We start from the raw sequence: 15,926 nt of genomic DNA on the forward strand, positions 1-15,926 counted from the left end.
CTACCCAATGTGATCATTTTTGTTCTTTGCTTCTGACCAGCAGCGGCCGGGACAGAGATTTTTAAGCTAATAGAAATTAGAGCAAATGAAACGGATGTCAATCATACCTGACGCTTTCCTGTTGTTCACTTTGGGTATGACCATATTAGGGGGAGTTGCAAGTACCCGGAACGACTCCATTGCAATCACCTGCGGGACGGCCCTCTATTGGAGAAACCATGGCGACGGGTTGATTGCAGGGAGGAGTTTTGTGATTTTCACCTACTAAAGTTTTGTGATTTTCACCTACTAAAGGTCAGAGCAGCCAGTAAACTCGTGGGTAGCTGATCTGACCTCTGGTTAAGTGGATAGCATCTTGTATACAGCACTGGCTCCATCAGATTCTGCATTTCTGTATTTTATAAAATTCCCCCTCTAATATCCAGCCCAGAATACAGTTCAATTAATTGAACTCCTACTTTATTTTGTATTATTTTCTATAATTGCATTTCCCCTGCAATCTCTCTGCTTTAATCCTGTTACTGTGGTCAGATTTAAACCCCGACAGATTAGCCAGCTGGTTAATTTATTCAGGGTGAGAGGATGTCCCAGTTTAGTTTTGTTATTTATTTAGCCCCGTCACCTAAGGTCATCTTCTGTCCTGTAAGTCAAACATCAATTCAACAGCACCCTGAAGTGTCCAAACACCAGGATCCTGGGATTGCCTGTACTGTGGCTTCTTCTGATACTCTCAGACTTGCAGCAATCAACCCAACCATGTGCAGTAATCTGGGATTTGTATGGTTTAAATATTACATACATTAATAGCCTTTCTGTTTTTTCTTCACACATATTAAACGTGATTTCCACCTTCTAATCAATTCCAGCTATAAATGGCACACCTGCCCTGGTTGGATTAGTTCTAGTTTCCTGTTTTGACTATTAATACATTGCACAAACATGGTCCTGCAGCTCAGCTCAGCTCAGCAGTCACTCTGCCATGGGACTGGGTCAGCATGCTGATCTATCCACAGCTGTCTCTGAACACTACCTGCCTACCTTGTAAATACCCGTCGTGCGTCAGTGCAGGGCCCTGTCAGGCTTCCAAGAGCTACCTGATATGTTATGACCTCACCTGCGTGGCCCCAGACAGTGACTGTGTGAGAGACATCATCTAGAGTCCACTCACTTCATCTTACTGTGAAGGATCAAGATGCTGTGGAAATCACATATCGACCAATTTAGGATTTGTACAGAATTCCAGCACACTCTTTGTTTTTGCGATGTATAAGTTCATTTGTTGTGTGTACGGTGGCTCTTATAAAAGCATTGTTCACAGTTTGAGCAGCTTTGCTTTGCAGTCCTCTTGCTCCCAGATTGCACTAGGTGACCTCTTGTGCAACAACTGATGTTTTACAAAATTAATTATTTAAATGCTCCTCTGTTGAGATCGATTGGGTAGTATTCTTTGATTCAGGACAGCCATGTGGCTACGCTGGGAAGAATGTTTGTAAAACAGAATGATTTAAAATAGAGCTGTGTGATGGATGTGGAGCAAGCAGCTGGCGATGGCCTGCAGGGGCAGTAATGTGCTACGTGCATGAAACTGTTCCAGCGTGTTAAATAAACCAGACGCATGGATACCAAGCTGTATGTAATGCATCAAAGCATGCTCCTGTGAATTATGTTTCAGGTTTGTTCCCACCTCGCATACACATTACACTTTTCATCTGGGACACTGCTTGTTTTTTTTTTCTAACCCTGTGGTCTTAAACGATTCAACAGAAAGTCTATCATTCTACCATATGCTCTGTAAACAGGGACCAATGTCTGAATCTGTTTCCACTGCCACAAAACCCATCCTGAACACCATTCTCCAGGAGTGCTGTGCTGTTGACCAGTGACTACCCTCCCCTCCCTCTGCAAGCAGGTTCATGCAGCTCTCAGTGTGGAGAATGGGTAAGAAAGCATTCTCAGGGCAGGCTGAGTGAGCACATAGCAAAAATGAAAAAAAATAAAAAACATTTGGAGTAATGGCGGACCAATATTACTGTATGTTTTTAACAAACATTACAAAAGCTTAATTATTTATCATGATCATTTTTTGGTAATTTTAGTTTTTTTTTTCATAAAACATACTTTTGCCTTGTATTATTTATAAGTGATATTTGTTGATAATGTTCTAAATTCAGACCCTAACTTCTTTTTTTTTTGTTTACATTTTTCATTCCACCCCATTCCTTAAACTGTCCTCCAAAAATAATACACTTTTCCAGACATATCAAAGCAGACAAGTCCTTTCACAGCCGCAGAGTGGAAAAATAGAACTCCATTTACATCATCTTACATCACGTCGCCAGGCAACCGAGGAATCAACATCCGTTGCTATGGCGACAGCACTTCAGCCCTGTCCCCACTCAGGCTCGGCTCCGTTTATCTGCACCGGCAGATGCGTAAATGCCAAAACAGGTTAAGATTTTAAATAGGGGGAGCACAAAAATACAATGAAAAGATGCTGCTGTATTTATTCCTGTTTCATGAGCCCTCTTGTATTAACAGCTAGATTGTACAGAGGGGACTTTCTTTAGTGAGACTTTCATTGACAGACTTTTTAAAAAGGGTCATGCGTGGCAATAGCTGTGCTGGTTTGCAAAGAAGATGGATTTCCTTTTGGCGATACCTTTTTAATTGTATCTGCTGAGACATGTATTATACATATGTACAATAGCTTTCGAGACCACCACCTTCTTGAGAAGTGGAAACAGACTCCAGAGTCAGTGTCCCTGTGTAGGTGTGTCAAATGGATAAATGCGTTCCATGTTGAAATGGCTGTGTAAGGTTAGTTTGAGAGACATACCAGTTGTCTAGTTCCTGGACGCACTCTTCTCCAGGTATGTTAAGAACACGCCCACCTACCACAAAGACATGCCCACTCATCTCTTAGGACACTCCTATATAGACACGCCCGTCCATCACAAAGATATGCCCATTTATCTCTTAAGACACTCCCACTACCACAGATACACATTCACCTCAGACACTCCCACTCATAAACCACACAAAGCATTATCAGGTAATAATTGCTATATAATTGGATAGAATACTGACACAAAAGGTACCTGCGTTACCAGAATGTCTGTCGAATGTGTATGTCAGTTGGGAATACACACACTACCCAGTATAGACACATTACTCTGCACTCGGACATCCTAACCGTCACTACGGTCAACTAGCCAGCAGGTAACGATCATTGTGTGGGACATTAACGATTAAAATGACAAAAACAGCTACTGGTCCATTTAATAATAACAAACAAGTGTAGAAGTCGAATTACTCAAAATCTTTTCTGAGTGATTTCAGTGATTCTGAATGATTCTGTTGTTGATCTTGATTTCAGGATGCATGGGCTTCACAGGCGTGAAAGTGAAATCTGAGAAAACTAAAGAAAAACAAGTGGCCTGTGATGAAGCTGTGTGACTGAGTGAAGATATTTTTCAAGTCCTGGTTATTCCACTTTTGACTTGTCACATATCTGGACCTGGGTGTAATACTGAATCAACAGGGCTTGGGCTTACAATACTAACTAAAATGCAGTTTCAAATGCTCAATGATCCAGATGTAGAAGATGTGGTAAGCTGTGCGAAACACACATTTGAACTCAAAACAAAATGACACGCAAAATTATTTTTCTCCAAACCCATTGTAATAAAGGATCACTGTATCACAGTGTTTATTACAGCACACAGTCTATAAAGTACAGTGTCTAATGTCTCTCATTCCTGCAGTGTACAGAGCTCCAGGTACAGGGTTGTTCTGTACAGCGCCCCCTCCTGCTAGCACACCTACAGTACTGCAGAGTACCAGAGGGGGTGTTGTTTACCATGTTATTCTGGTCCACTTTGAGGTGTGTTAATTACTTAGGGGAGGAGTTCAAATTTGAAATGTAATCTTTCACTGTATGATGGGATTAAAATTAGTGTGAGGAAACCGCAGCACCCAAACCAGCCACCGAAAGATTCCCACAAATGAAGTTTTGAAAATGATTGTTTTACATCACAGACAGGATGGTTGCATAGAGTGGTGCATAACTGTACACAAGCTAGGTGTTGTGTGCTTTACATGTTAACGATTCTGCTTCCCCCTCAGCGATTGAAATGTTAAAGAGCATGCCACAGATTTGTCAATTGCTCTTGCTGCCTCCATTGTACAGTGTTATTTGTTTTAAAACACCATTGCTACATTTGATGTAATTTTCATTGTACCGGGAAATTTGTAAATCTCTCCAGTTTGTCACCTAGACACTGTGTTGCAACATCCCTCTTAACCAGAGCTACATTTGAAACAGAAGAGTGAGGTGGTTGAGAGGGACTTTTAATCTTAAGAGTGTCTCTAAAGACAGCACAAGAGGTGGGCAGAGGCATTACTCTTGTAGCAATGCACATTACGAACACGCTCAGAAGAAATGACACTGCATCAATAGTAGTGCAGGCAGTCAGCCACTATAAGTAGCTGCGTGTTCTCTTAATCCACTGTAACACTAAGCAACTTTCAGGCAATTGTTTCTGGCAAGCATTCAAGCAATTTGTTATTGGGGAAACTTTTCAACAATTATCACAAAGTAGCTCAAGTCGATTGTTCAGATATTGCAGCTTGACCTATTCACAAGGTGAACATTTCTTAGAAAAGTCACCTGTACCATGTTACTTCATAGGTTGCCAGAAAAAGTTGCCCAAAAGTTGCCTGGTATTTTATGGGCTTCAGACAAAAGTCCCACTGGGGTTAGAGTAATGAATTCCACCTCAAAGAGCTGCAGAATGTTCTGAGACACTGCACAACTTGGAATGGTCATAACCAGAATCTGAGGATGGCAGTGAATTACAGATTTAAAAAACAAACACGGATAACTATTAAAAAACAAACGCACATGGCCTTTCAAAGCAGACCCAGCCTGGCCCAGTTTGGCATGGTACACACTGGGACAGCTGTAGTATAAGACCTGGTTCTGGCCAGAGTAAACAATGCAGAGCACTTTGGTACACGTGGATAATGACACATCACTAAATCATCCATTATAAATGAAATACATGACACATACAGGTAGATACACACATCAAAACATGTTTATATAAAAACAGCAAATAGAGCTAGAGACAGCTTATTACAATATGGATGGGTCAGGTATCAATGGCAGTGGGTGGGTGAGGATGACACCATCTCATTTCACTTGTAGTGCCTGGACAGCTGTCCTGCAGCAATGTATTTGGAATTCATTGAGTTTTTCCATATTCCCCATCTAAAGCAGACGAACCAGAGCACAGCTCCTGGTGATACACTCCTGCTGAAAACTACTGGAATATTCCTAAGAAGAGGTAGCAGACACTAAGCAAAGTTGACTGCCAGGTATTCTTAAATTGAGTTTGAAAGTATAATTTGTATTTTATTTTTTAAAAGAGATTGACTTCGCTCTTGAAGAAATCTCAAGGGTGTAGTGGATTTAGAGTTCTCGGTTTTTTTTTACTTACAGTGCTTCCTCGTAATTTCAAGATTCAATAATTCACTTTTGACCAAAAAGTTCTATGTATATTTCCTGTATAAGGACCCTTCACTAATTTACAGTTTTAATATTTCAAGTTTTTTTTTTTTTTTGGATGTGCAAGTCAGATAGCAAAATGAAGACAAAGCGCTGTAGTAATAAATTCTAAAAATGAAACCAGACTCCAGACCCACCCTGCTTGTGTGCATGAGAACACAGCTGGCCTGATTTTTCACTGTGGGTAAATTGCCCATGTACTGTAATGTGTCTACTATGGAGTGGGCAATTTTCCTGTGATTTGCCCACATGGGAAAATACATGCCAGTGTGTCTAAAAGCAGCATCTTGTACAATGACACATGGCAGGAGTTTACTAGAGAGAGGTGACTGCACTGAGCAGGGACTGACACGCTATACTAGAGACCAGTCCCACAGCATCATGAACTGAACAGACACAAACCCATCACCCGAACCAGCCCTGCCACTGTACGCTTCTACATTCAGAGAGATCTCAATAGCAGGGGTTCAGACACTCTTCAGACTCATTCCTACAGTAAGAACCGGATTTTAATCCTGGCTGAATGTTTGGCAGCCCGACATGCTCCCAAATATATTTGACATAAGCACAAAACCCACCCACCCCACGATGCTGGGGCCCATTGGGTTTTGCAGCTCCAATCTGGCAGAAAGTGGTGCTTGAACTGAGACCTGATTGTGGGTGTTTAACTCGACGGGTGCTAAGAGACCAGTGATGGCATATTTACACGTTAAATTGGTGTATCTTAAAACAATTAAATTTAATCTCAAAGATTCAGCAGTGATTTACAGAAGGTGACAGTTTGCAACTTAATTGACATACACAGATTGTACAGTACAAACAAGCATGTTTAAAATGGTTTTATTCTGAGCTGTATCTCCAGCCAGCGATTGTTTTTTCCTGAAGTTTTAAAATCTAATGCAAACAGGACTATTTCTAGCTCAAGAGTGCCAATATCATTCCGATTTTCAATCTTATTCTACAAAGAAAAGCGATTTGGAAACTTCATGCAATAAAAACTGTGAATTTGAAGTGAAATAATATGTCATGTGCAATAAACACTCATGAGGGTAGTTGTCAGAAGTGATATCTGAACCCCTGCTTATTATTATTACATTCTAGGGTGCATTTATATAGAATTTGTACCTAATTTGTTTGTTTTCTTCCACAGAATACATACAGTATGATCAGAGACTTTGCTACAAACCTCATATTCACTGGTACCAGTACATCAAATTGAAGATACAGAGTCAGCAAACACACAAGAGCCCAAAACTGCGTGACTTGTCGCATTTTTGCATTTCTAAAATAAGCTGCTAAAAAAAAAAAAAAAAAAAAAAAAAAAAAAGCATTTTGCACTTTGCTAACAATTTAAAACAATGGCTTTAAAAATTCACAGGAATTCCAAAAGGAGCTGCTTGGTTTCCTACGACCCCCTCTGATTTCATAAGAAAGCTGTGTGCATTGTTTCAATGTGTATTACATATTTAATATGGTATAGGGAGCTGTATGATACAAGTTGATACCCACTCCACAAGCGGCTTTGCCACATGTGGGCTTACTGGCCACTCTGACCTTGAGTGGGTGCAAATCAGCTTGTATCGTACACAGCACCCTGTAATACCTTTTATAATATATAGTTACATAAGAATAAACAGTACAGCTACTTTTAATGCAACACCATTTACATCTGATGCGAAGACATTTCAGATGGCTGTATCACATCAATATCAGGGTCTACGATATATTGGAATAATATTGTAATACACAGTAAGCCTGGCTGTTGTGGGTCTCTTCACTTTTGCCCAATTCTTCAGATTCATTTCAGTTCAGATCATTTGTACCTTTACATCTTAGCAACACCTTTAGAGGGTTACAAAACACCAGGATATCCAGCTACCATTATAAGGTCTACTGTACATTTCTACTTTTGAGTGCAATGAGATTTATTTTAAATTAAAATGTGATGGGATCAATTAATACAAGACTACTGCTCTCCCTACCATTTCTTTCTAAACTTGGTTTCCATCTATTGATCCACCCAATGCTTTGCATACTTAAATACAGCAATGTTAACCAAACGAGCAAGATGGGCTGAATGGCCTCCTCTCGTTTGTAAACTTTCTTATATTCTTATGTTCTTATGTAATGTTTAGTGAGGGCTGTACTTCCGCTAAAGAAAAATCACCTACTTAGTAGAAGACAGGTAAGCAGGGCCATTTAAAGGAGAGAGGGGTCTGGTCAGATTCTAACTGATCTCATTGCATTTTTCAAAAACATTTGATTTAATTATTTCTCGTTTAACCAGCACGAGACCCCATTACAGCTCTAGAGGCAGGACGGCAGCAGTGTTTCTCAGAGGGAGTGTTACTGTGCGTAGAGAAGGCACAGCGAGGTTAGAGGACAAACTGTGACACAGAGGGTTCCAGGGTGGAGGATTGAATGTGGCCCAAGGGTCCTGAGAGCAGACCCCCCATCCTGGGCGAAACTGTTCCCTGTGTAAGTATGCTACAGTTCCAGCAGACCAATCGGACAGAAGATTCCCAGGTTAGGCTAAACTGTGCTGATCTGTTTCCATTACAAATCCCTTTGGCTACAGTACTCATCATAAGGCCAGCTCCCCATGCCCACCTGGTATTATTAGCATGGCACAGACCAGTGTAGGTAAAGTCTTGAGTCATGCATGTCGAATGAAAACGCAATATTTTTGTTAGGGGGTGCCAGAAGCAGCTACGTTAATGGCTACCGTTGCATTGTGTTTCAGCCCCACCTGGTAGCCAGTCCCTCTTTAATTTACCCAGCCGGGGAGGTACTACAGCAAGGTGGGAAGGGGAATGACATGTGGTTGGCTCTCTGTGATACTGAATAAGAGGCTGGACATGGGGACAAAGGCAAGGTGGTGTAAACTTGCTCCTTTCTGACTTATTTTTTAGGGGTTCACAACGATATCATACTAAATTACTTGCTTTTTAGAGTAATGTATTTGAATAGGTTTCTGTTAATTATACACCAAGAACTAGTCTCACCACTTTGTGAGTTTACGATCATTTCTGACCAGCTGAGCTGATGACAAGCCATGATTGAGTGGGGAGGAGATATTCAAAGTCAGGTATGATTGTCACTTATTTCATTTATTGTGATTTTCCTTAGCTTGGGTATCTCCACCCCGGATGCAACTGGTCAGCTGCTGGTCAGAAACAAAGAATTAACTGAAGTGCTAAAGCCCCTGCCACCTGTTGCAGAATCAACAATTTACTCCCGGCCGCCTAATTTATGTTTAACAGTATGAGTGAAAGCAGAACTTTGAAAATGTATGCATGCGTGCGTGCATTCGTGTGCAAGTATGGCTCTATTCCTTGTATCCACAACACAAACAAAATTAAAGGTGTTTGCTCTCGATCGTCAAACCTACCAGTGGCACAATCTAAAAAAAACAAACAGAGAAAAACATGACTATAATAAACGAGTTCAGTCTGGGTCCTGCTAAACTCATGGATGGCAGCCTGTGAGGTGCATTCCTATTTTCACTCCTGGTTCTCCCCATAGTGCCTTGTTTAGTCCTAAGCGTGGTGGAGGAGTAAGCGAGCAGCCACCTCACTGCTCATCTGCGGGTACCTCAGATTGAACTGCTGTTCTGAGAACGTCAGTTTGTCCGTTTCCTCCTCATCCTCACTCCCTTACTTGCTCTTCTCTGTCTCGCTTGCTGCTGCTTTCTCCGGGAGATTCCTCAAGCGATGGCAGGCCAGCTCCAGCACCTCCAGGCCCCCGACCACTCTCTCCTGAGCCACAAAGAACACTGTGACGAGCAACAGGTAGTAGCGCAGCAGGCTGAAGTAGTAGAGTGCCGCGAAGGAGAGCGTGATGAAGCCCGTCCAGTACACCAGAGAGGCCATCTTGATCAACATCACCCGCAACTCGGACTTGCAGGGCGGGATGCGGCTGCGGCCAGAGGTGTCAAAACAGTGCCCCCCGGTGTAGAAGTCCCGCAGGCGCTGCTCCTTCTCTCGCCAGCGCTCCTGGCACCAGTCCTGCAGCTCCGCCGTGCCCTCGGGCAGAGCCTTCACCGGGTAGCGCTGCACATGGAAGTGGATCTCGCGGGGAAATTGCCCCGTCACCAGGTACCGCTCTGTTTGGGGTATGTTCTGAGGGTACGCCACTGTGATGTCGTGGACAGCGTCTAGGTTATCACCTGCAGGGAGGAAACAGAGATGTTAAAAAGATATGATCAGGGGTGCAACACACATTGTGTTAGGAGTTGAAAATTTAAAAGGGGATCATGGACTTATGATTAGGTATGTGATTTTGTCACGGTGGTCACGGAACCTGTGAATTTTGACATTTGTTTCCAGCGTAAAAATAGAAAAGGAGCAGTTCAAGTCTTTTGAATTGGTTTCAGTGCAAAGTTAAAGCGGTTAGCAAACATCAAATAAAGGTGAATACTGACACAGAACTATAAAAAAAGTGGCAAAATTAAGTTCCAAGCAACTAGCAGAGCAATATCCCAAACAATTTCATGAAAACGGAGGGAGTTTAATGAGAAACACACTTCAAATTAACCAAAGCCTTTTGTGCAGACAAAATACCTCTGCATACACTTGATAATGCAGCCTAAAGGGAGGATGGTTTACAGTTCTGCAGAAGAATGAACCCTGATTTGCAGCTCTTGCAGTCATTCCCCTGAGGTGCTTAACCCTTTGTGGTCCTTAGCCGTGACTGTGCTGTGATTTAAGTGACAAAATCACATCCCTACTTATGATTGATTGTTTAAATAACAGCAGAACCTACCATATCCTATCCTGTGAGATGGGATACCCTCTACTGTTATATCTTTTTTAGGAGGCTTCTTGATCGGGATAGGTAGGTCAAACAACTTCACTGTTCGATTATCAGTGCAGATATCAGCCACCGGTCCTTTATACTGGAGACCAATCATGAGGCAGCGTAACTATGCCTCCTGGTACCCCACCAGGCCATTTCACAAGTGCTACTGTAGCTTTCTCATTAGAAAGCAGAACACATACAGCAGTCTCTTCAGTGCTGCGCTGCAACGGATACAAATGACGCAATTATTAGTCATCGAGCAACTGGAATCCATAAGAACTTCTGGTAACATATTCTGCCGTCAACAAGCTCACCACAGACCGCATTCTACTGACTGGAACATTAATCAGGGAAGACAATGTGAGAGGAATGGCTACAGTCAAGCCTGAAACTGGCTGGTAATTATGGGAAAATATCAACTAGATGAGCCCACTGAAAACGTTGCTCACCAGGTATAATACAGTAATGTAACAATAAGTATTCTGATTTGCAGGCTGCGGTACAATATGTATCACGATACATGTGATGGTCCTGATGGGATTCTTGTAGGATGAATAAGAACAAATGATCATTTAATGATGGACTCCTTTGATAAAGGACAAACATTAAATGACAGTATAGTAATCCATCGCGTATCCGATTGCAGTGGGACCAGAGTAAAGGCGGATAAATTTATCCTGTTTTAAATACCATTATACACAGCTGTAACAATTACTATATTCACACAATTATTATTTTGAGATTCAGCTTTTATTAGGGAGCTCCCCTAAATCCCTTGTTTAGAAAGATACAGGGTATTACTGCTTGTGACAGAGTAGCCATCTGTGGTGTAGGTGCGTGCATTTGCTGCTGAGCGACAAGCAAGTGCTCGAGATGGAGGTTGAAGTTGATACGGCCCGCAGGCATCAAGATTTATTTACATATCAACACACTGAACAGCTCACGTGACACTACCAGCAATGGTAGCACACGAAGCACATACAACACAGTGTACAAAAACTTTGGTAGGATTTACAGTCTCTGAAGTAATCTTCTCTGTTCAATAATAAACTAACGTTGCTGAAGAGATTGATCATGGCGGATAAACGGTTAGGACGGATGTGACGAGCGGATACGCAACGGTTTACTGTATGTATACGTACCAACTATAAAATGCTCTTAATTCAGGGACCTTTGGTGAATTACAATGAGCTTGGTTGTGCTTTTGGTCTTGTATCTCAATCAAAACGATACACACCTCTACTACAATACGAAATAGCATGTCAAGAATGTATCATGATTCATCATCGATACACAATGAATTGTTACACCTCTACATCTGCTAAACAGGAGTCAGTCAAATCATCTTGTGCTGCTTAACACCAAAGCAGCTGGAGAGAAGAGCTGTGAATTGTGTTTTATGAATGGCAGATTAGTCAGATACAGTTGGTGGTATTATTTATTCAGATCCACACCTGCTATAAATAGTCTGGTGAGGAGGGGGAGGGGAGGAGGGGGCTGTGAATCAGGTTTATTAAAGCCTACACATGCCCACTCTAGATAATTATTCAGGAGTCAAGGAGCGGAACAACAACACTTGAGATGCTTGTGCGTGTCTGTGCGTGCTTTTCAGCTTTTCTACGTTCATCACGAAACCAGGGTGTTATATATATATAATCTTTACTGTAAGAGGTACAGAGCTCAGGGCTTCAAGATCCATTCCAAATCAGGTTTTAAAGGTTATCAATTAAATAATTAATTAATACCTGAATAGGGATGCAAACACACCACCTCAAATTAAATCAGCCTTTCTCTCCTAACAAAGACCCTGTGAGTCATCGCCTCAGATCTATTTCTGACGGCTTGTATTGAGCTGTTTAAAATGGTCCCTCTGCTCCAGCTGTCAGTGCCCTGTAGAGTGCTGGGAGGGATGGAGAGAAGGTGTAATCTTGCTTTGATTCAGAAAATTGAAAACTGCAGCACTTGCTTGTTACAGAGCAAAGCAGCTGCTTGACCATCATTCAGAGAGATAACAAACACATTGACTCACACTAAGAGGGGGGGAGAAAAAAGGGAAGGAGGGAAAGAGGGGGATAGGGAAGGGAATGAATGTAAGAGAAAAGAGAAGGAAGAATAGGAGAAGGGGAGAACAAAACAAGAGAAAAGGGAGAGGGAAGAGGGGGAACACGGGGGAGAGAGGTGGACAGGTATCTTGGAAAAAGGAGATGCAACAGAGTGTTTATTTACATAGCTAACCTGAGAGAACGAATGAATGAATTGAAGGTTATTTACACACTGTTTTTTCAGTGCATCAATCCCAAGGTCTTTTAGAAAATATTTTTTACTCAAAATAAATGCTACTGTCCTTGTTGGGTTTTTATTACAGTCAATTCTCATTAAAACAAACTCGGATTAGAATTATTTTCTTTTTTTCTTTAGATCAATTTTTTTTTTTTTTTGGAACAAACAGCACATCACGAGTAAATTGTAATTCAACACGAGCACTACAGCACTCACTCTGGACTTGTGACCGTGTTCGTGTTCTGTGTGTGTTGAAATACTGTGTTTATTATTTCGGAACTGAACCCCATGTTATTCAACTGTGCATTACACATCGTTGTGTATTGCCAGTACTCCATTATTATTTACTGTTGTCATCAGATTATAAAACCACCATTTCACCAGTACTTTGCTGTTTGTCATTGTCTTGAGCACTGCAACCCACTTTGCCACAAGATGTCAGTATTATTAACTCCACAATCTCAAACGACATCGCTGCAATGTCTGCAAAAACAGTTCTCTTCTTTGCCTAGGACAGCTGGAAGGAGGAGAGTTGCTGTTGCTACTGCATAACAATACATGTCCACATGGTGCCCTGCTGGGGAACCCAGTATCTCCAAGTGCTGTGCCTTTATCAAACCGGTCTGAACATTTCTAGCTGTTTGACTGTTTGCAGCATCTTGGTGGTCGAAGGTCTAGGATGTGCTGCAGACACACGGACAGTAAACACAAATATTTCTGTTTGGAACTGTGACAGAAATATAATGAATCTTGGTTGTAAATCTCCCTCCCGGCCTGTGAGGGCGCTAAGCAGCGAAAGTAGAGTTCTTTGGACGGGCTGGCCTGACAGTTCTTTCCCAGGGTCGGGAAGTCGGTCAGTCTGGAAGGTGGCGAGACTCTGTTGCAGGAACGTATTGACCCGGAAGGGAAAGCTGTTGCAGATTGTAGAGCCAGCTGCACTCGTTTACCAAGGGGACAGAGAATCGCAATCTACTCCTTCGCTTGGTTTTTGGAGACAGAGAACTGGAAGGACCGGGAGAGACCCAGAGAAACCTAAAAAAAAGTATTTGTGAGTGTTTTTGTTTGTCACCGTTAGTAATTGTCTTTGTTTGTGAATCACCAGACGGCTAACACGTATCTGGAGCTGTCGCCTTGGGCCAGCACAAAACTGGAACAACACTACACCACAGTCACTTAATAAATTGTTATCACCCACCACGAGCACTACTGCATGCACCCGGACTGGTGACTGTGTACTGTATTATTGTGGGGCAGATAACGTGTATTTATTGTTTGGGCTGCAACCCATCATTGGTGTGTATTGCTGGAGGTTATTGTTTGGTCGCCAGACCGGAATTAAAAAAATAAAAGACCCCTTTTCCAAACTGATTAGTTTCATTACCACACTGCATTACCTCTGCACCTGTTCTCACTCAGCAGCCACTTTGCCACAGTAACTCATCAAAAGAAGATCGAACACATTAGTTTATTATCATAATGTTAGAAATGCAACCATTACCAAATGGGTGTTTGTTTGTTGTTTGTTTAATTATCAGACACCTTTATCCAAGGCGACTTAGAGACTAGGGTGTGTCGACTATGCATCAGCTGCAGAGTCACTTACAACTACGTCTCACCCGAAAGACGGAGCACAAGGAGGTTAAGTGACTTGCTCAGGGTCACACAATGAGTCAGTGGCTGAGGTGGGATTTGAACCGGGGACCTCCTGGTTATAAGCCCTTTTCTTTAACCACTGGACCACACAGCCTCCTTTGTTTACCTCCTAAAGACCCTGAAACCTGAATAGATATACCAAACCTGCACTCCAGTGCCTGTGACACAGTCATGCCCACCCCCCGAGGGCATAAGAAGACTGTACACACAGATACCAGCATTTAAAAAATAAATTTCTATTTCAAGTATGAAATGTAACCATTACCAAATGGATGAGGGTACCAAAGCCAATGCAAGGGCCGTTGCATAACGACTGGACTAGAAACCCCAGTAACAAGTAGCTAGGGCTAAAAAATCGAAGGAGAAACTCGCCACTGTGTTATGATGTAAGGGTCGACCCTGAAGCTGCCCTCAATACTCTAGTTCCAAACCAGGGTTTTGTGGATCCATGACATTGTCTATAGAACCTTATAAAGGTATGGGGAGTAGTCCACACCAGAGCATGTGAGCGGAGTGAAGCGCTCATAAATGCTGCTCCTCGCTCTCTTCCTCTTTGAAACCGCTCGCTCCAAGGCTTTTATTTCCCCAGTCCATTCCGCTCCGGTGCTTCTAATTCTGCAGGCAGCTCCGCTCCACTGCTAGTGTAAATTGCTTCCAAAATGTAGAGATGTGCAAATCGTTTCCTTTTAAATCGGGTACCCGGTTCCTGCTTTGGTACCAACGAACCGGATACAAATATCAGGGATCTGGGTCCAGTGAGTACTATTATGGGTTTTAGTAAAACTAAACATTAATTTCTGTCAAAAATACGTTTGATAACTATAATTGACACGTTCACACGAAGTTAAAAAAAAACGTATATTTATTTCCCTGGAGAATAATTCAATCTCACGTTTACATGAAGTGATGAAAACGCTTTGGGTAAAGTGACTCTTCTGCACCTCGATGGGATCATTCGCAAGACAACCCCAAGCCAAACACGACACGATTTCAGCTATCTAAAAAAGTAACCTACAGAATTTTGACAGAACTTTAATGTAACTGTGTACAATCCAGCCTTCTCATTTCCAGCCGGCAGCTGGCTAAATCGCTGTCTACTTTGCCAGATATGCCGACTAAAACAGTTATTTCAAAAAGGAAAAAAAAGAAAGTAGTTTACAGTGCTTGTATATTATTATTATTATTATTATTTATTTATTTCTTAGCAGACGCACTTATCCACGGTGACTTACAATTGTTACAAGATATCACATTATTTTTTACATACAATTACCCATTTATACAGTTGGGTTTTTACTAGAGCAATCTAGGTAAGGTACCTTGCTCAAGGGTACAGCAGCAGTGTCCCCCACCTGGGATTGAACCCACGACCCTCCGGTCAAGAGTCCAGAGCCCCAACCACTACTCCACACTGCTGTTCCAGTGAATAGTATTCAAAATGTGTATTTTCTTCCAGTAAAATAGCGGCAATTTCCACAATTCATTACGTATGTAAATCGAGTAAAATATTCTTTCTCTGAGGGCATTTCATTTCTGGGCTTATGTTTCCATGGACACCGTGAATCGCGATGGACCAATCAGTTTCGAGCTTACAAGCAATCTTGGTGATGAAGGCCAAACTGTA

General features: G+C 42.0%; 1 protein-coding gene across 3 annotated transcripts in view; it reads right to left on the reverse strand.

The window, feature by feature from the left end:
• Positions 1-5,081: 5,081 nt before the first annotated feature.
• The window catches only part of LOC117411330 (lysocardiolipin acyltransferase 1-like), a 56,935-nt gene continuing 46,090 nt past the window's right edge, over positions 5,082-15,926 (reverse strand). For all 3 annotated transcript variants that reach the window (XM_034018678.3, XM_059025592.1, XM_059025591.1), the window contains exon 6: positions 5,082-9,737. In XM_034018678.3, coding sequence (XP_033874569.1) covers positions 9,226-9,737 — 512 coding nt within the window. In that variant the 3' untranslated portion in view covers positions 5,082-9,225. The remainder of the gene's footprint in view (positions 9,738-15,926) is intronic.

Source organism: Acipenser ruthenus, chromosome 6 (genome assembly GCF_902713425.1).
Source record: "Acipenser ruthenus chromosome 6, fAciRut3.2 maternal haplotype, whole genome shotgun sequence".
Lineage (NCBI taxonomy): Eukaryota > Metazoa > Chordata > Actinopteri > Acipenseriformes > Acipenseridae > Acipenser > Acipenser ruthenus.